General features: G+C 37.8%; 1 protein-coding gene across 1 annotated transcript in view; it reads left to right on the forward strand.

Annotated features, from left to right (window-relative positions):
* Window positions 1–12,960, forward strand: part of TTC21B (tetratricopeptide repeat domain 21B) — a 97,835-nt gene extending 84,875 nt beyond the window's left edge. The window contains exons 26-29 of the mRNA XM_010858943.1: window positions 2,932–3,156; window positions 6,926–7,046; window positions 10,953–11,020; window positions 12,417–12,960. Of these exons, the coding sequence (XP_010857245.1) occupies window positions 2,932–3,156; window positions 6,926–7,046; window positions 10,953–11,020; window positions 12,417–12,494 (492 nt within the window). The 3' untranslated portion in view covers window positions 12,495–12,960. The remainder of the gene's footprint in view (window positions 1–2,931; window positions 3,157–6,925; window positions 7,047–10,952; window positions 11,021–12,416) is intronic.
* Window positions 12,961–21,303: the final 8,343 nt, after the last annotated feature.

A 21,303-nucleotide genomic window follows, 5' to 3' on the forward strand; every position in this document is an offset into this window, starting at 1 on the left:
TCTCAAAATTTGTATGCAGACACAAAAGACCCCAAATATTCAAAGCAATCTTGAGAAAGAATAAAGCTAGAGGAATCAGGCATCCTGACTTCAGACTATAATACAAAGTTACAGTCATCAAAACAGTATGGTACTGGCACAAAAATAGAAGTATAGATCAATGGAACAGCATACCAAAAAACAGAAATAAGCCTGTGCACCTGTAGTTAATTAATCTGTAACAAAGGAGGCAAAACTACACAATGTCGGAAAGATAGTCTTTTCCACAAACGGTGCTAGGAAAACTGGACAGCCACATGTAAAAACAAATGAACTTAGATTATTCCTTAACTCCATACACAAAAATAAGTCAAAATGGATTAAAGACCTAAATGTTGGACTGGACATTTTAAATCTATTAGAGGAAAACATAGGCAGAATACTCTCTGACATAAATCACAGCAATATCTTTTTCAGTCCATCCCCCAGAATAATGGAAGTAAAAGAAAAAATAAGTGGGACCTACTTGAAAGCTTTTGCGTAACAAAGGAAACAATAAAGAAAATGAAGACAGCCCACAGATAGGGAGAAAATATTTGCAAATGATGTGACTGATGAGGGATTAGTCTCAAATTTATAAACAGCTTATGACACTTAATAGCATCAAAGCAAACAACCCAAAGAATGGGCCAAAGACTTGAATAGACATTTCTCTAAAGAGTATATACAGTTGGCCAATAGGCACATGAAAAGATGTTCAACATTGTTAGTTATTAGAGAAATGCAAATCAAAACTACAGTGAGATATCACCTCACACTGGTCAGAATGGCTGTCATCAAAAAATTCGCAAATGCTGGAGAGCATGTGGAGAGAAGGGAACCCTCCTGCACTGTTGGTGGGAATGTAAATTGGTACACCCACTATGGAGAACATTATGGAGGTTCCTTAAAAAACTAAAAACAGCTACTATATGACCCTGCAATCCTATTCCTGAGCATATATCTAGAGAAAAACATGGCCCAAAAAGATACACACACCCCAGTGTTTTTTGCAGCACTGTTTACAATAGCCAGGACATGGAAACAACCTAAATATCCATTGAGAGAAGAACGGATAAAGAAGATGTGGTACGTATATGCAATGGAATATTACTCAGCAGTTAAAAAGAATGAAATAAGGCCATTTACAACAACATGGATGGACCTAGAGAGTGTTGTACTGAGTACAGTAAATCAGACAGAAAAGAAGAATCATATGACGTCCGTTATATCTGGAATCTAAAAAGTAATGATACATGATCTTACCAAACAGAGACTCACAGATTAGAAATGAACTCGTGGTTGCAGGAGGGGGAAATGATAGTTAAGGACTTTGGGAAGGTCATGTACACTCTGCTATATTTAAAATGGATAACCAACAAAAGCCTATTGTATAGCTCATGGAACTCTGCTCAATGTTATGTGCCAGCCTGGATGGGAAAGGGGTTTGGGGAAGAATGTACTTAATTGCTCAGTCGTGTCTGACTCTTTGCAACCCCATGGACTGAAGCCTGCCAGGCTTCTCTGTCCATGGGGATTTTCCAGGCCAGAAAATTAGAGTAGGTTGCCATGCCTTCCTCCAGGGGATGTTCCCAACCCAGGGATCAAACCCAGGTCTCCCACATTGGAGGCAGATTCTTTACCATCAGAGCTACCAGGAAAGCCCAAGAATACTGGAGTGGGTAGCCTATCCCTTCTCCAGGAGATCTTCCTGACCCAGGAATTAAACCAGTGTCTCCTGCGTTACAGGTGGATTCTTTAGCAGCTGAGCTATGGATATATGTATATGTATGGCTAAGTCCCTTCACTGTTCACCTAAAACTATCACAACATTGTTAGTCGGCTATACCCAATACAAAATGTTTGTGGTGTTAAAAAATAATAATAATGAATTTTTTTTTAAGTTAAAGGGAAAAAAAAAGAACTGGCGAATTTGTGCACACACATACAAAAAAAATCATCATAATCCCTCTGCTGAAATTTAAGAAGCACTTTAGCTTTATCAGATACATACTCATTATTGCTTTGGTATGTTAATTTTCTGAATAGATGGCAAGTGCTGGAATTCTCCAGGCAAGAGCACTGGAGTGGATTGCCATTTCCTTCTCCAGGTGATCTTCCCAACCCAGGGACTGAACCCGGGTCTTCTGCACTGCAGGCAGATTCTTTACCAACTGAGCCACTAGGGAAGCCCCTCTCCATTTTATACCAGTTTTTATTAGCTTGTTGATTTCACAGAGTGACATTTTCTAACTTTGAACTCTGTCTTTAAAAAGATAACATCTCTCTTATAGTCACTATTAAGGATCTGCAGAGTCCAAATCTAAAGGCATCTTTTAAGGCATGAGTTTATTTCATATAATTTCCAAGTGATTAATTCATTGCATGCCTTAATAACATTTCACTGGTCACACTTTATTGGAAGAAAAGGCTTTTGAATAAAATGAAAAGGGATAGGGAAAGGAGGAACAGAAGTCAGTCTAGATAAGGAATATCATTTGCAGGTATGTCATTCTGTTGGTTATCTGATTTACAGGTGAAATAACTAAGGAACCAGAATGATACATGTGCAATTAGGACTACATTCAGATAGAATTTTATTTTTTTTCTATTTCAAAACCAAAACAGTCAATCCCATTAAAGATCAAGTTGTCCTTATTGCCTGGAATTGTGTGGTTATGGCACTTGCCTTCTTGCTGAATTCCCTTGACCAGATGGTTCTTCCTGGCAGCTTGAGGTTAGTTGATGTGCTAAATACTGACCATATCACAGGATTTAAGTGAAGCCAGAGACAGAATCCACAGGCCAGTCCGTATATTATGTGGCACTTGCTACTTTCCATGTGTTTCCCTTTGAAACATGAGACATTTTATGTTTGTGTATCCGGGGGTCTAAATGTCTTTTTTCTTACAGAAGGATCATGTTCCAGCACTTTTGGGAATGGCAACAGCTCATATGATCTTGAAACAAACTCCCCGGGCCCGAAATCAGCTGAAGCGGATTGCAAAAATGAACTGGAATCCTATTGATGCTGAGGACTTTGAGAGGAGTTGGCTGCTGCTTGCTGATATTTATATTCAGTCAGCAAAATACGACATGGCTGAGGAACTGATAAAACGGTGCCTGCGGCATAACAGGGTAGGTGCTGTACTGTGCTTCAGTTCACTTCAGTCTAGTCGCTCAGTCGTGTCCGACTCTTTGCTGCGACCCCATGAATCGTAGCACGCCAGCTGTGTTCAACTCTTTGTGACCCTATGGACTATAGCCTGCCAGGCTCCTCTGTCCATGGGGATCTCCACACAAGAATACTGGAGTGGGTTACCATGCCCTTCTCCAGGGCATCTTCCCAACCCAGGGATCGAACCCAGGTCTCCTGCATTGTAGGCAGATTCTTTACTGTCTGAGCCACCAGGGAAGCCCAAGAATACTAGAGTGGGTAGCCTGTCCCTTCTCCAGGGGATCTTCCCGACCCAGAAATCGAACCAGTCTCCTGCATTGCAGGCAGATTTTTTACCAGTTGAGCTACCAGGGAAGCCCATGGGGTGGGAGACTGAGGAGAAAAGAATGATTGTTAGCCTTGGTTGTATAAACATTCTATAATAGGCTTCAGAGTGTATTGGTCCATTTCTAGGGATTTCTCTGGTTTTGGAAATTAAATGTTTATTTCTACCACAATCAGGATATAAACATTAATAATAAAAAAAGCTATTTGCCCTTGAAAATAAAATAAAGATGTATGCAGTTTCAAGTTTCAGCTGTGGTTTGCCCTACTTATCAAAAGTGTTTTGGAATGTCAAGCATTTGCCTGTGATTATCCATCTCATCCCAGAACTAATGAAAATTGCAGAAGAACATTAATTGCAGACGCCTGTCCCTCCTATTAAATACTCCTGATGAATTTACTGCAGCTGCATGTTGTTTTCACATTATTAGAATACACTCTGCATAATATATTTTATGGGGGGGAGTCTTTTCAGCATTTAATTTGATTTAATAAAATGTCCTTATCATGAGGTATAAAATTGAAAATCTTCACATCCTTAGAATTTAAGGCTCTTTACTAACAGTGCATTTTGGTGTTTAATAGCCCCCAAAAGGATGTCTTTTTATGACCTTTTTAAAGTTAAGAATGTTCCTATTTACTGAGAAATAATTGTGCTCAACTTAGAAACTTAAGGGTATTTATCTTTATGGATTCTTATCAGTTACTTCAAAATCTTAATCACAGTAAATCTATGTTTTATTCTCTTTGAGCCAATTAGAATTCAAAATGGATCATTTGTTTTTTAAAGAGAAGTCATGATCACCTAATATTATTAAGTTACTTTTTTAGGGACTTGAAAACTGAAAGATTTAAGACATTTATCAACTTATGGTTTGTACAGGTGATTTAATTTACATTGGCCTTAAGAAAACACGATACTTATTAATAGACTTTAAAAAATCTAAAGTGCCAAATAACTGACCTCTGTAAGTAAGATTTCATGGGAATTAAGATTTTGATAGATAGAATTTCAATTTGCCAGAACTCAGACAGCAGTACATTGCGTGGCTGAACATGATGGCTGGTTTAGAGGTTAAACATGATGGTTATTTAGGCATGTTCATATGGGAAGCATGAGATTCAGGAACTGGAGCTTAGAAACTTTGAATTATGTAATTTAAAAATGGAGATCATCCAGATCTGGGGCAGGAAATGTACAAGACGCAACTAGACCATCCTGTCATACCAGATGGCAAGGAAACTATCAGAGATTATTGGAGTCATGTCAGGGACTCAAGAGCCAACTTGAGGACACTCCCACAAGCCAAAGTTGACACACTTGAGGCATCAATAATGACTGCATTGAATAACACACCAAATATGTTTAAATCCATGAGTTTACAAAGATATAAAAAAGAAAAGGAAAAAAACCTAATTGGTCACCATTGAAATATGCTAATAAAATGTTATTTCTAAAGCTGGCAAGTAAAGGGAAAGAATTAAGTATCTCTCCTGCCTTTTCTGTGTGAATAATACTGCTGGGAAATGAAATGATGGAAAAGGAGATGTTTCTCATTATAGGTGTTGTCCAGATAATGAAGAAATGAGGAAAGAATGATAGAATGTCACTATTTTCCAACCATTATGAATTAATGAATGGGTATAACATCACAAGACATTATGTGCCTCCTGAATGAAGAACACACTATCTGACAGTCAGACTGGGGGTGACACAAGTGAAACACTCAACTCTGGGTCCAAACTTTAAAGGGACACTTAATGTAATTATCTTAAGTGATCCTGCTCTAACAAAGTATCAGAGACTGGGTGGCTTATAAACAACACAAGTTTCTTCTCACAGTTTTGTTAATAGATGCTGGAGTCTACAACCAGGGTGCCAGCATGATTGGGTTCTGGTGATGGCCCACTTGCCTGTTGCAGACTGCTGAGTTCTCATTGTGTCCTCACAGGGCAGAAAAGAGAGTAGCAGAGCTCTCTGGGCTCCCTTTTATAAGGGCACTAATTCCATTCAGGAGGGCTCCACCCAAATGACCCTTCCCAAAGCCTCACTTCCTAATACCATCACATTGGATGTTAGGATTTCAGCATATAAATTTAGGGGGACATAAACACTCTGTACATCACAGTAATCAAGATGAATGATATTTAATTCAATTTTTTTTAAATAAAAAAAAAGTATCAAAATGTGAAACAGGATCTTACAGTGCTGTGCTGAGCTGTATTGAAGCCTTAAGCAAAAGGGTAAATGTGTATGTATCCTGATCACATGTTTATATTTTTTAATGGTTAATAGTTTTCATGAAAATATTAGTGGTGTATCTTCTTGAATTAAAGGAAAGTAAAATTCCACTAAATAGAAAAATAACATATAAAAATAACAAACAACATATGAGTTTTAATACACCTACTTTTCTGTTTTTCAAATTTTTTTAAATTAACATTCTGGGAAAAAATAGCAATTATACATGTACCTAAAAACATGTACACAGCATTGTGCATTTTTGCTTTTTCCTGAGGAGCAGTGTGGCTTGGCAGAGCAGCGATCTATGAAGTAAGTAGCTTCATCTCTTTCCCTCAAATCAAAATCAGATCCAAACCTCTAGATCTAATACAATTTCCAGGAAATATCAATGACATAGGAATGTATTATATAACTACCACAAGGATGCACTCAGCTAAATCTGGGCTGTGAGAAACTCTAGGATAAACATTCTTATTTTTCCTACATTTAATTGCAAGGAAAGAGAGAGAGAGGAAACCTCTAGATCAAAAGGAAGCTTAGGGACATTTCAAATCACAGTGTGTGGGCCTTATTTAGTTCCTCATCCTGACAAGCAAACAAAAAAATTATGTTAAGGCTATTTGAAATTTGAATAGTGACTATATATTTGGTAATGTCAAAGAGTTGTTATATTTTAGGCATGATAATTTGTGATTATGATTAAAGAAAGTCCTTATTTTAAAGAGTATACTAAAATATTTATGAATGCAATGTTATAGTATCTGAGGACTTTTTATCTGACAATACAGAGGGACAAATATGGGATAGAAGTGAGACAGTATTAGGCGTTAATTGTTAAAGAAACAGATTCATGGGGTCCACGATACTGTTATTTCTATATCTGTTAAAATTATTTGTAATAAAAAGTGTTAAGTATATGTATAAAACATGTCCTTGCCTCTCACCCAGAAATCCTGATTCTGTAGGTTTGGGATAGGGGCTTGGCATCAGAATCTTTTTAAGTCCCATAAATGATGTGATTGCATAGCCAAGATTGAAAACCATTGTTTTATGGGCCATTTAAATAAGTTAATATGATTGACCTCTATAGTCATAAGCACTCCATAAAATCTTAGTGATGTCAAGCTTAATCTATTGATACGTCGTGTATTTATTTTTAGTCATGCTGCAAAGCTTATGAATATATGGGCTACATTATGGAAAAAGAGCAAGCATACATGGACGCTGCCTTAAACTATGAGATAGCATGGAAACATGGCAACCAGACAAACCCAGCAGTAGGTGAGTTTAACATTTGAACACTAGGTTTTCACCGGAAACGTGGATTTTATGTGTAAACCTTCATTTAAATAAATTTTATTTTCTTGTTAAGGACAAGATATACATTAACAGCCAACATCCTTTGTCATTCCTGAGAAATAAATTTTACATTCCTAATAGATTATTAGCTACTAACTTATTAGGTATAGTTTGCTGAGATTCAAACTCGACCTCAGTGGCTTTAGAGGACATCTAATCTAATTCTGCCCCTTTGTCTCCCTTCACCCTGTAATTGAAAAATGTAATACTGTGGGAGAAAGTGTTCATTGTGAAAGAAGTGAGAAAAACATTGCATTAAATCAAGTTCTGCTGGTTGCTTTACTGCAGAATTTCTCAAAAGACTCTAAGCCCTAATATGCATTGTGGTGGATATCACGTAGAGAACGTATTTCCCACGATAAGTTGACGACAGAACTTTTTTTTTCCCCTGAGCATCTGGAAACATCATCCTGTCCCAGTGGTAGACTTGGTTTGAGGAAGGCTAGTCGCCAAGGTCCCTAACAGATGGGCGGCACCTGGAATATACTTAGTGACCACTGACAGCCACGTTGTGAGGGAGCTCACCCCCAGGCTTCTCTTTGTGTGGAGCTGAGATCAGCTTCATTGACACTGCCCTGTCTGTTCTCTGGAGCAACCCGCAGAGCTCTTCCCCGCTTATACATAAGGGCCCTCAATTGCAAACTCTCTCATGTCTCTCCTCAGTTTCTCTCCAGACTGTTCTCAGGTGCTTTTTCATTCTTCCTAAGACTTGCTTTCAAGTCTTTCGCCCTCCTTGCTGTCTCCTGGAAATTCTCAAATAGCATTTCCCAAACTTGCTTTGGAATACTGGGTGAGATACTGATAGTTACTTCTTTAAAAAAGAGAGTTGGAAAAAAAAAAAAGAGAGTTGACTGTGAAGAGATTAGATTTCATGGCCAAATAAGTTTGGAAAAGGCCATATTTGGCTATGTCCCTCCTGATCTGTTTTACTAGAAATGAAAAAATTGTTAAGTGTGATTTACGAACGAATTGTATGTATAATGAAGCTTTTTTTTAATGAGGCATTGAGTAGTTGATAATTCAACTCAAGATGACATCTGTCTTTTTAGCATCTGTGTCACGGTAATGACTCAGATTTAATCTACAGTCAGATAGGTCATCTTTAAACTTACTGCTGTCAGTTCAGGACTTCCCCTACTTTTTCTCGGGTCTGTTACTTTACTAGACTTGTTCAGAGCACAGAAACTAATTTGTAGACAGTATTTTTCCTTCTCAGGTTTTGTTCATGTTACAAATAAAGTCAGCTTGTAATATGAAAATTCCTTAAAATCTTTAAAATATATGTAATTCCGATGCTTTATTCCCCAGAAGGAATGCAATTAGAAGTGTAGTTATTTAAATATTCTGTTCCTTCAAAGACCAGCAAATAGAGTCCAGGTCACTCGTTCTTTCATTGTGTTCTCTTTGAACTTTATAGGTGATTTTATCAGCTCCTCTGACCTCTCTTTAAAATCATTTCTCTGTAAAGACATTTCTCTGAGGCTCTCAATTAATTCTTACGGTTTCTTTTTTAAGATTATCATTGCATCCAATACTCCCAGCCTTTCTGGCCAAGTTCGTGATGCATTTTTTTTCATTTGTCAGGAAATCCTAAAAATCATAGTTGTGTTCTTTGCATAGAATTCAAGCCTGAGCACTGTCACTGTAAAAGACACCAAGGAGCCGAGATCCACTGCGAGGAGAACACAGTCGTGTTTCTCTCTTCACAGTCGTTCCCAGGTTATGTGACAGTCACTAGGCTGTTTACACTGTGTTTTTGTTTTCTTGCTTTCACGAGCTCAGGCTCTCTCCCATTTTTTTTTTTTTTTTCCCTGATTACACAGAGAGTTGAATTCTTAGAAGCCTGACAGGTGTAATGAAACTGGTACACACGTTCTTTGCCATGTGTAGCTCTTCATTTCCTCTCTAAAGTTTTTTTTGAAGGAAATGATCTATCAAGTTTGTTTCATTATGACAACTTTGTGCTTCTAATTTAGTGTTTACACAGTTAAAAAAACAAAACATTAGTATTTGTGTGGTACTCTGAAATTTTTTAAAGCATTTCACAAGTATTTAATTTGATCTTTAAATTTACATTAAGAGTTAGCAGGGTTATCTTCCCCATTTTTGGATGCAGAAACTTGAAATTGACAGCTACCGGTGACTTGCCTAAGGGCTCAAAGCTAGTCAGGAAGCCGGAAACCGAAAGTTATGTCCAGGTTTTTTTGGCTCTAGTTTCCATATTTGGCATGACATCTTTAAGTTGTTTTCCTTTTTAAATGTCACAAACTATTTATTATTCTGTTTTATAATTCCTTTCTAATGATATCAAGTTTACCTCTCTGATACTGTTTTCATCTTGGACATTTCTCATTGTGTGTGTGTTTGTGTGTGTGAATTGAATACTATGAATTTTAGATAATTTCTGTTCCTTCCTTCTTGCTACCATGATTGCATTAAACCAATAATTCTTCTAAAACATTGTTTTGAAATTCTAAAAATTTTCTTCAGGGGTCCTTTGATTAAAGTCCAAGAGCAGCATTCAAATGTCCTTTTCATATTTTTAAGTGGTAAAGCAAAATATATTATTAGTTACATATTATTTACATTCTGTTATATCTTACTTATTGAATCTACTTTTTCATCTCCTTATTTGCTTACTACTAAAGAAACTAAGATGAAATTGGCATTCTTATTATAGAACAACAGTTATTTAAGAATGTATTAAAACTTTCTTCCAAAATGTCAGTATTTGGACTTCCCTGGTGGTCCAACTGTTTAAGAATCTGCCTGCCAATGCAGAGGACACAGGTTCAACCCCTGGTCTGGGAACATTCCACATGCTGTGGGGCAGCTAAGCCCGTGCGCCACAACTTCTGAGCCCACGCACCTAGAACCTTACTCCACAGCAAGAGAAACCACCGCAGTGAGAAGCCCACACACCACAACTAAAGAGCAGCCCCTGCTCATCACACCTAGAGAAAGCCCACCCACTGCAGTTACTGGAGAAAGCGCGTGCACAGTAAGACCCAATACAGCCAAAAATAAATAAAGATTTTAAATAAATACTCCTTGCAGTGTGCCATTTCACTATCACATGTGGCTGACGTGGCCGTCTAATGACTAACCCTCTGCCTTCTGAGTCACCCCACTGCTGCACTGCCCTCTGCTCCCCCTGCACTCCAGGCCCATTTGGCTGCTGTGTCTCCCTCTACCACTGGCCTCTCCATGTGCAGTTCTCTTTGCCGAACGGAATTCTTTCTGCCCACCCCCTTGGCCTACATTATGCCTCTTCCTTCAGGTTTCACACATTGCCTGACACCCACCCCAGATCTCTTATTACAGTGCTGTTGGCCTGTGCCATTATTTCATAGCATTTATCTCAGTTTTGAAATCATCCATGTACTTCCGTAATTACTTAAATAACATACGCTCTTTCCTAACAGAATGTAAACCTCAGGAACCAGTTTGCCTGATGTGTTAAGTACATCAGTACTGTGTAAAGGAATAGCCGTGTTATCACTTACTGCTCTGTGATCAGTTTTTACTGTAATCTGAAACAAATGGGACTTTTCTGTAAGTTGCAAAACCATATTTGTGGGATGGCCGGCCATCTTCTAGCCCAGCTGTGGCCCCTTGTTCCAACTCCATTTTCCTTGGTACCTGTTCTCCTTTGTATCACTCCACCTTCCGTTATCTTATCGTTTCTATCATGGTACAGTCATCACCCTGCACTAAGAGTTCTCTAATATTAGCATAAACAAAGGAGGAAGCCAAGAAAGGTAATACTAACAGTGTGCTCTATAAATAAATAATACTATATCATTGCTGGGGGTTTTGTCTTTACAGGATACAAACTGGCATTTAATTACTTAAAAGCAAAAAGATATGTGGATGCAATTGACATATGTCACCAGGTAACACTTAAATTTATATTTCTTAAAATTTTTCAGATGTGCTATTTCCTACTTTTGTTTAATATCAAGTTGTACATGAATAGAGATAGAGGATGTACTGTTTTGGTTCAATGCCTCGTCGGATACATCTGGAAGAAATTACCGGTTTTCAAAGTTTAGAAAATAAAGTTTACTTAAATCAAAAACATGTTTTTAATTAGGCCTCAAATAAGGTTTGCCAATTTAAAGGAGGAGGCTAGACAAGAAGCATGTTAAACAAACTTAATCCTTAAGTCAGAAAATATCCGAAGATTTTTATAGATTCTCCAGGTCATTGTTCTGAATAGAAGTTCTTATGTTTGTGTCCAAGTCTGGTTATTAGAGGATTCAGATTTATAAATTAAAGAGGTATTTTTGTCATTTAGAAGCCATTCAGTTACACTTCTGTAATTGGTTTCTCGACTTCCCTGATGGCTCAGACAGTAAAGACTATGCCTGCAATGCAGGAGAACAGAGTTCGATCCCTGAGTTGGGAAGACTGCTGGAGAAGGGAATGATTACCGACTCCAATTTTATTGCTTGGACAACTCTATGGACAGAGGAACCTAGCAGGCTATAGTCTATGGGGTTGCAAAGCAGCAAACATGATTGAGCGACTGGTTTCTGACTAAATGATCCCTTGCTAAATGACAAACTTTTGAGTTGCAGTTTTAGAATTTGCAATTTCTTTATAAATACATTGTCCCATTGATATTCATACAAGGCATTGTACTAAATATCGTTGGGAGCTCCAAGAAAAGCACCTTAGCAGAGAATTATGTAGTGTACCTTATCCCAGATAACTGTGTCAGCATCATTATAGTGAATACTTGGCTCCAGTGATTGCTGTTGATTACTGAGTCTCTATGTAAGGCAACATTTCACATTAAGGTTAAGGTTATATATTAATTTGTGGAGTTTTGATTTTTCTTTCTTTATGACTACCACCCTACTCTTCAACTCAGTAGACCTGGAAATTTGTATGTTTCAAAATCATTCCAGTACACAAATGTGTACTCCTGGGTAAAAATATCTCTAAGGATTTGTTAAATATCATGCATAAATAGCTAAATTTTAAAAATTATCTTAAATCATTGATCATAATTGTTTTATATAACTGATCTAATAAGGAAATAATTATATTTGTTTTATTTTCCACATGTAGTGGTACATTTTTACCATTTTCATCTAATTACTGTTAATAGAAATGTCACCATGTCATATCTCAGATATCACCTTTAAAAAGTGTTGTTGTATTTGCAATATTATTATAATGTAATCTCAACTGTAATGCCATTGCTAGTAAGTTTTGTGGCTCCCCAGTTCTTGATAATGAATTATAAGTTAAGTTTTTGTTTTATTTTGTTTGTTTTGGCAGGTTCTTGAAGCACATCCAACTTACCCCAAAATCAGAAAGGATATACTTGATAAAGCTCGCACATCTTTAAGACCTTGAAAATTATTTTAACTTTTCAAAGCAAGAAATGGAAAGAATCTGAGTTCTTCCAATACAAAATAGGTTAAGCTAATACTTTGTATTAGAAAGCATACTTTCTCCAGCAGAGGCTGCTGTTGCATATAAAGAGAAACACTGTGTTAAATGGATGTCTTCTGATGGAGAAAGTGAATGAGCTGGTTTATTTAATTGACTCTCTTGATTAGGTGCAGATTTGGTGTTTCTGTGATAAAGATTATAACCCATTTCTATAAAGAATATTTTGTTAAAATCTAGATAGGTAAGTACCCTGTATCTTTTCTAAGGGATATTGTTTCAGGAAATATGTTTAAAATACTATTGGTCTCTGTTAAACATTTTTGTGAAATTCTCTGTTATTTCAAAGGTTTGAGTAAGTTTCCATGTAAATATTTATAAAAAAGAAAACATTTTTAATAAACGTTTTATGAAATTTATGAACTCAAAACACATGGTGAGTTTTGCAAATTCAGGGTAAACTACCCATGTTAACACATAGTATTACAGAAACTGACTTTCTTAGAAGAATATTTTGGAAAAGTATAAAGAGCGTTTGTGAGTTTCCCTTCTTTGTTGAATTGATTCTTCCTGCTTTTAATGCCAATGAGATTCTTTTAAGAAATAACCAGTACCGGAAATTAAATAGGTAGACCTTTATAACAATATTTAACCTTAGCCCAAAGACAAGGTCTTTTGGTGTAACTTTAGACACTGTGACACCTGATAGAGAATATTTTCGGTCAGCAGGGACTCACAAAGCACACCATGTAAAAAGCAACCACATACCCCGCTATCCCTAGCATTCCTGCCCCCAACCTGAGAGAGTTACTTACTCTTTACACTGAATTGAACTTAGCCTTCCCAGATGGCACTAGTGGTAAAGAACCTGCCTGCCAGTGCAGGAGACTCAAGAGATGCGGGTTCGATCTCTGGGTCGGGAAGATACCCTGGACAAGGGAATGGCAACCCACTCCAGTATTCTAGCCTAGAGAAGCCCATGGACAGAGGAGCCTGGTGGGCTACAGTCCAATAGGGTCACACAACTGAGCATCTGAGCACAGCTGCTGCTGCTGCTGCTAAGTTGCTTCAGTCGTGTCCGACTCTTTGCGACCCCATAGACGGCAGCCCACCAGGCTCTGCTGTCCCTGGGGTTCTCCAGGCAAGAACACTGGAGTGGGTTGCCATTTCCTTCTCCAATACATGAAAGTGAAAAGTGAAAGTGAAGTCGCTCAGTCGCGACCCCATGGACTGCAGCCCACCAGACTCCTCTGTCCACGGGATTTTCCAGGCAAGAGTACTGGAGTGGGGTGCCATTGCCTTCTCCGCTGAGCACAGCAGCACACCATAAACCTGATCTTCATAAACTCAATTCTTAGCATCATTCTTAGTGTATCTACATCTACATCTTGGTTTTAAAAATAAAATAAACACAGTCTTCCATTTTAACTGCATTTTCAATAAATAGTTTTTAAAAGTCACTTCCTTTTCCTAAAGTACTTCATGTTTATTTCTTTTGAGTTACATTCTTATTTCAAATCACTTCTCCAATTTCCAGAGTCCTTTTAATTCCAATTATGTGTTATAAGATTTCTAATCATTTTTAGTTATGCTGTTTCATGGAAATGTTTCATAATTAGAGCATTTATGAAATATTTCATGTCTGTTAAAACACTTCCATGTCTTATTACATTTTGTCCTCACAGTCCTATGATACAGATATTATTATCTCTCTTTTACAAATCTGGCCCTGTGACACATTATCTTTCTCTGTAATTTAGGGGGAAAAACTTTCAAACTGAATGGACATTGTTAAGGACATAATACAACAGAATACCCGTAGCAGTTCCAATGAGCCTGCATTGTAGAATGCTAGAAACATGGAAATTGGATGGAGAAAGTAGAACATCTGTTCTCCCAGCAAGACGTTTCCAAATCTGTTTTCCTATCTATAAAATGAGGAGTTTGTGTTTGTTTCTTAAGCAGCCACTTATTCTGCCATTTGTTAGATACTATCCTAGGAACTTTCTTTAAAGTATGTCTTTTATTTCTCAATAAACTCTCTAGAGAAATAATATTTTTCAGATAATGAGATGAAGCTCAATCTAAAATTTGCCCAAGCTCACAGAAAAATTGTCAGAACCTGGATTTCACACCAGCCTTTCCTAAATTGAGATGCTTTCCATAACTAAGACAGACTGTGTCTGTAAGAAACATTCTCTTATCTGCATCTGGCTAGCAGATGAAACTGAGTGTTCTATCACAGAGATGGCGAGGTAATAAGGAACAAGACCTGAATGGAATGAACGTTCTTACAGATGTGGACACTACTAAAGAGAAGCCTGAGTGAGGAGCAGTGTAGTGCGGTGGCTAGGAATGTGGACCTGAAGCCAGACCGTCCTAGGTTTAAAGTTTGACTCTGCTACTTACTACCTTTCTCCAGTCACATAGGCTCTCTGAGCCTCGGTTTTCTCATCCATAAAAAAGCGTATCAGGATAATAACCTTCCTCGGGTTGTTGTTAAGAATTAAATGAGAGAACTTACATAAAACCTATAATGAATCTTACTCACTTAGGCTCTTAATAAATAGCAGCTCTATTATTGTAAACTGAACAGGGTCAAGTAGTAGTTGCAACTGAGAAGAACCTTCACAGGAGAAAAGAGAGCAAGGACAGCGGAGAGACTGACAGGGCCAGTCAGGCCCCTCAGAAGCACAGGCACACAGGAGTCAGGATTCTCATGCATGGTCTCCCTTCCCTTCTTGCCTCTTTGTCTCTCACTCTTCCAACCCCAACTGGAAATTGTGTTGCACTCTACATGCATAAATTTCTCTTCATCTAATTTTTGAACAGACTTACCCTTCCTCTACTGGAATTCTCTCCCTGCTCTCCTCTCCCTAATCCCCAACTCACTGTCTCCAAGCCTCCCTCTCTAGGCTTACTCTCTCACTCAGTTATCAGTTTATTAATCACCTGCTCAGAGGTCCTGTCCGTGTCCACTGACACTCTATAAGGTAGCCATCATGTCAGTCTGTACTCTGTCACGGTATTTAAACCCTCTATTTAGTACTTGCTAATCTCTGATGTTTTTCTTGTGCACATGCCCGACATCACACATCCAGGAAAGCTGGAACTCGAACTGAATTGCTACTTGAAGGAATCAGTTCCCATAGCATGTTCAATGAGAGTTTAGGGTCCACACGTGAGATGGAGAAGGAGGGACACAACACGAATGAAAGAATTTTCTGTGAATCTGGGATTTGAATGCCACCACCCTCAGGATAAGGAAGCGGTTTTAAGTTCAATGTCCTTTGACCTCAGGTCAGCTAGTATGAAGAACTGGATCCCAAAAGGAAATAGCTTTCTTTTCCAGAAGTCAAGAACCTAGAGCAGTTCTGGAAAGAAGGATTTTATGCATGGACAGCTGAGGAAGCTAGGTTCAACTTTGCACTAGGGTAGATAATAGAATCACTATGGAAACCAAAAGACCAGTTAAAACTGCGAGGAAACCTCCTAGTTTGGGCCTGGTGATAAGTGAAGAGCCTTTTAACAGGATCGTGTAACCTGTGCTAGTGCTGATAAAGTAGAAAATGCTATTATTTTTTTGTTTGTTTTTAGTGAAAGATTGGCAACAGTGCAAGGAGAACAGCACATTGATCCTCTGTTGGTAGAAGTGTCATGCACCCTTTCTGAAGGGCAATTTGGTGCTATGAATTAAGGCTTCATCCTTTGACCAGGAAATCTCACTTAGAGAAATACATCATAAGAGACAGAAATTTTCTCAAGGTTTTTTGGTTTAAAAACTGATGAAAGCAAAAAGTTTAGGTTTTATGATTATTGTCAAAACATTCACCATAATTGAAGTGGTTGAATATACTAGTTTACCTGATAATGTGGTCATCAAAAGCCGTTTTCAAAGATTTTTTTTTTTTACTATTCATGTTTTAAAATTTTTTTCAAAGATTTTTAACTGCTGGGTGTCTTACAAATAATAAGTGAAAATTCAGGAAACATAACTTCATATAAAATTAATTTGCATAATAATAATAAGTAGATGTATAGTGAAGTGAAAGTCACTCAGTCATGTCCAAGTCTTTGCAACTCCATGGACTGGAATTCTCCAGTACTCTGCAGAATACCGGAGTGGGTGGCCGTTCCCTTCTCCAGGGGATCTTCCCGACCCAGGAATCAAACCAGGGTCTCCTGCCTTGCAGGCAGATTCTTTACCAGCTGAGCTACCAGGGAAGCTCAAATAGATGTACACATAGATATATATACACATAGACAACACACAACTACTGCAACTAATGCAGTTTTTAATGGTAGTTATGTCTGTGTGATGGAATAGTGATGAGAAATGTGCCATTTTTGAAGTTAACTGCAATGAACACATACCCTGCCCCCACCCCCCATCCCCCCCCAAAAAAGGATGTTTTTTCCTTTTAAAAAAAAGGATCGCTTTCTCAAAGATGAATAGAAAAAAACTAAACAAAAGCTGACACTGACATTGTTTCAACTCTTAACACCCACACTTTACTACTAATGGTTTGAACAAAACCTAATCTGGTTTATTTCAGTTGTCAAAGAAGATTCAAGAAGTAGCAGTTAGAGAAATACTCTGCCAGAAAATGGAAATAGGAGAGTGCTGATAGCAGCACTGATAACAGGAGAGCCCAGGAGTTACTAAGGGAGATGAGAGTACCCCATAGAAATGAGTGAAGAGCGCACTCCTGCAACCACAGGGTAAAATAAATGAGAGGGCTTCCCTGGTGGCTCAGCGGTAAAGAATCTGCCTGCCAATGCAGGAAACACAGGTTCGATTCCTGATCCAGGAAGATTCCACATGCCTTGGAGCAACAAAGCCTGTGCCCTACAACTATTGAGTCTGTGCTCTAGAGCCCAGGAACTGCAACTGAGACCACGTGCCGCAATTACTGAAGTCTGTGTGCCTAGAACCCATGCTCTGCAACAAGAGAACCCACTGCAATGAGAAGCCTGCACACCGCAACTACAGAGTAGTCCCCACTCGCCACAACTAGAGAAAACAGGCAGCAACGAAGACCAAGCACAGCCAAAACGAAATAGTAAAAAAAAAAGAAAAAAAGACAGGAAAACCCACTTTCTGCACTTCCCGTGATTCTAGTAACAGTTTTAATGATGATCCTACCAAACGTAGTTAGTATGAAGCCAGAGGAAATAAGCGAAATCACATGGCCACAATGGTTGTGTGGTATAAGACCTGGGTAGGGTGACCCAACTGACCTGGGAGCAGAGCAGAAGCTAACACTCTGGGTCACACACCTCCAACCGCACCCCTTGCAGGAAGAGGACCCCTTCCTAATTTGAACAAAGTATGAGTGGAAGGGGAGAAACTAGAGACAGGAGAGCAAAATGTTCGGCTGTAGGGCTGAGGGTAAGGGAGCAATAGAGTGATGGCTACAGAAGTTTATGAAAGATTTTTATTTTCTGTTTTTTAAGACAGGATCTATTATACTAGAGTATCTTGGAATATTTATGGGAGAAAGTAGATACTGAAAGTATAAGAAAAGAGGAGGAAGCCTGAGTAGGAAAAGGGGTCCAGGGGGTAGTTTAGAAGAATTAGAGTTTAGAGGGATGTGTGATTTTTGTAAACAGAGTAAAGGAACAAAATCACTGTAGAAAGAGTTATTATATATAAAGGTGGTCCAGGAGCCCTTATGCTAATTGGCTCCATCAGTTTTATAATAATTAAAATGGACTTCGACCTAGAGGCAGAACCATTCCTTCCTATGCATGGAATTTGGGGGCCTCTGTTTCCCTTGGGCTCTGAAGTATTTTTCACTTACTTCCAGGTTCCTGTTTGTGGTTGCTGGGAGTTTGCCTGCCAGATTAAAGGGGGGGTTACTGTAACATCGTAAATCATAGTTATGAGCAAAAAAAAGTGTTACCCACCTTTTAATACTCTTAAGAACCAGATGTTTTCCAGAGAAATGCTTGACTCTACAATCTGCCTTGCAGTGCACATAAATGAATCTGGCATGCTGCCCATAAAAGCAATTTGATCCCATAAATGAGGAAAGCTGAGTAATGAGCAGGTTCTAAATGTCTTCCTTCCGAGTGGTATAACCTTAGAGTCTATGGCAATCTTTAAACCAGGCTGTTTTCAAATAGTGTGTATGTTATTTTTATCTTCAAACAAAATTCTTTTGGCAATGTAAAAGAAACTCTGTTTTTAAAGAAACAAGTATATTTTGAGAAAGTAATTACTATTTGTTTGCTCCAAAGCCAGGCTAGTTTTATTTTTAATTGGTAAATGATGTAAGAAGCTTCCCACCCCGCTCCAAAAAAAAGAGACACTTGAAACACTAAGAACAGGGCTGTGAAGTACGCAGTAGTATCCTCACTCATAATGGGTAATAGGTCCTGTTTCACAGAGAGAGATTAAACCTTTTTGAAAAATACATTAAGCATAACACTGGAGGAAAAAAAATGTGCTAAAATGCTAAGCAGTTACATAAATGTTCTTTTTAAGCAGTTTAGATACTTGAAGTTACTCTAGTCAATGAATGAAAACTCCCTGACATATACTTCCTTGAAAAACTGTTGGCAAATTAACTTAAGTCACATGCTGTAAAGGATAGTTGGAGGGGGATACAGGGATTGGGAAAAGTCCAGAATATTGAGAGTACCCAAGAGCAAAGTTAAAGTGATGGAACACTGACCACATAGATGCTAGGGGAAGAAATGGGACCAATGAGATGTGTCTAGGTCCTGATGTCACTTCTCTGTGCTAAACAAGGGACTCTACTGTCACTTAAGACGTGTAATATCTTTTTGCCTTGTTACTGCTGTTGCCATAGATTTCTTAAAATGTAAATATTCATTATTTTAGTTCCAGTAAAAATCAGATTTTTTCCAAAGAAAGAAAATTTGATTTTTTTTAAGACTTTTCATTTGGAAATCATTTCAAACTTAAAGAAGTTCCATGAATAAGAAAAGTACAAAGAGCACCCACATGCCATTTATCCAGATACTAAAATATTGTTAATATTTTACCTCATTTGCTTCATCATTTGTGTCATCTGTGTGTATACAAATTTTATACATATGTTTGCACACGCACATATACATGTCTATGCATTGATTTTTTTTTCTGAACATTTTGAGAGTAAGTTGCCTACACCATACATGCCTCTGTACTCCTAGGTACATCACTGCATATTCCTGAGAATAGGAATATTCTCCAGTATAATCACAGTACAGTTATGAACACCAGTTAGTTCAAGATAAATACAAAACTTTTAATCTGCCACTCTTTACTGCCAGCTGATCCAGTAATAATCCCTTACAGCATCTTTTCCCTCAAGTTACATTCTGGGATTGGGTATTACATGTCATGTCTTTAGTCTTGTTTAATCTAGAGCATTTCCACAGCCACTTTCTGCCTTTTATAAAACAGCCATTTTTGAAAATACAGTTCTCTGACCGCCCCCCTTTTAAGTCTGAGTGTTCCTGTGTTTTGGGTGTGTCTGATATTTCCCTGAGATTGAATCTGAATTGAGCATTTCTGGCCATAATAGTGTATAAGTGAAGTGATGTCCTCAAGGTGTCACATCTGGAAACATACATGTCCATCTGCCCTCACTGGGGACATTAATTTTGATTCCACAAGTCACATTTTTCTACTATATAGTTGTTTTTTCCCTTGCAACTAATAACCAATTTTTGAGGAGACATTTTCAGATCATACAAATATTCTGCTCCTTCAAAAATTTCCCCTAGATTAGTATGATTCCTGCTTGATCTGATATTCACCACGATGATTACAAATAAAGACATTCTAATATCACTACCTTCTCTAAATATTCCAGTCAGTCCTTAGAATTTACTATAAGCAAGAGCCCGTTCCTTATTATTTTTTACTTATTTAATTCATCTAGTATTTACTATCATATGTGTTCATGAGTTCCCATTTTTTCAATGGTTCATAATTCATTAATGCCTTTAATTATTTTGGTGCTCAAATGGTTTCAGATTTGGCCAGCAGAAGCCACATCATTTGTCTTTTTTTTTTTTTTTTAAAGAACTTTCCTACTTTCTAACAACAAAATATCCCAGCTTCAACTTCTAATTACCCTGTCCCAGCCTGCAATCAGCCATTTCTCTAAGCAGCCCTGGTTCCCTTGAGTGGGGCAATGTATTAGAAATCAAGATCTTAGTGCAAAGTGTGTTCACTGCCACTTTGGATGAAGTGCTTCTAAACCCTTTCAGCAAATAGAAAACATATGCACGTATACATGTGCATATATATATGTGCATATGTGTGCACACGTGCACATACATATATACGTGCATATACAGGTGTAAAACACACATACTGAAACATTTTAGAAGTCACAAAATTATACCAACTCTTCCAAATCCAATTTATCACCATAGGATTCTTTCTGTGTTCCCCAAATTTTCATTTGCATGTCCTTTCTTCCACAGTGAGACCCTGAGTCCCAACAACTTCATCATATTTGTTCATTTCTTCAATCGAGGAAATAATTTCAGAATTGCTTCACCCTAAGACTCACAAAAAACAAATATACTGAAAAGAATTCAGAATTTGACAACATATTTTAAAATGTTACCATAAGCATTTCCCAGTGGTATGAAGTATTTTAAAAATCAAACTGAATAATTTATTGATGACAGGAGAGTGTGTTCTGCTCCATAGACCAGCTTTGCAGATTCCTTCCAAATATTCATCTACTTGCAAAATAAATACTGTACCTTCCCACACCAACCAGTGTCATATTAATGAAGCCTT

Source organism: Bison bison, unplaced genomic scaffold (genome assembly GCF_000754665.1).
Source record: "Bison bison bison isolate TAMUID 2011002044 unplaced genomic scaffold, Bison_UMD1.0 scf7180017864452, whole genome shotgun sequence".
NCBI lineage: Eukaryota > Metazoa > Chordata > Mammalia > Artiodactyla > Bovidae > Bison > Bison bison.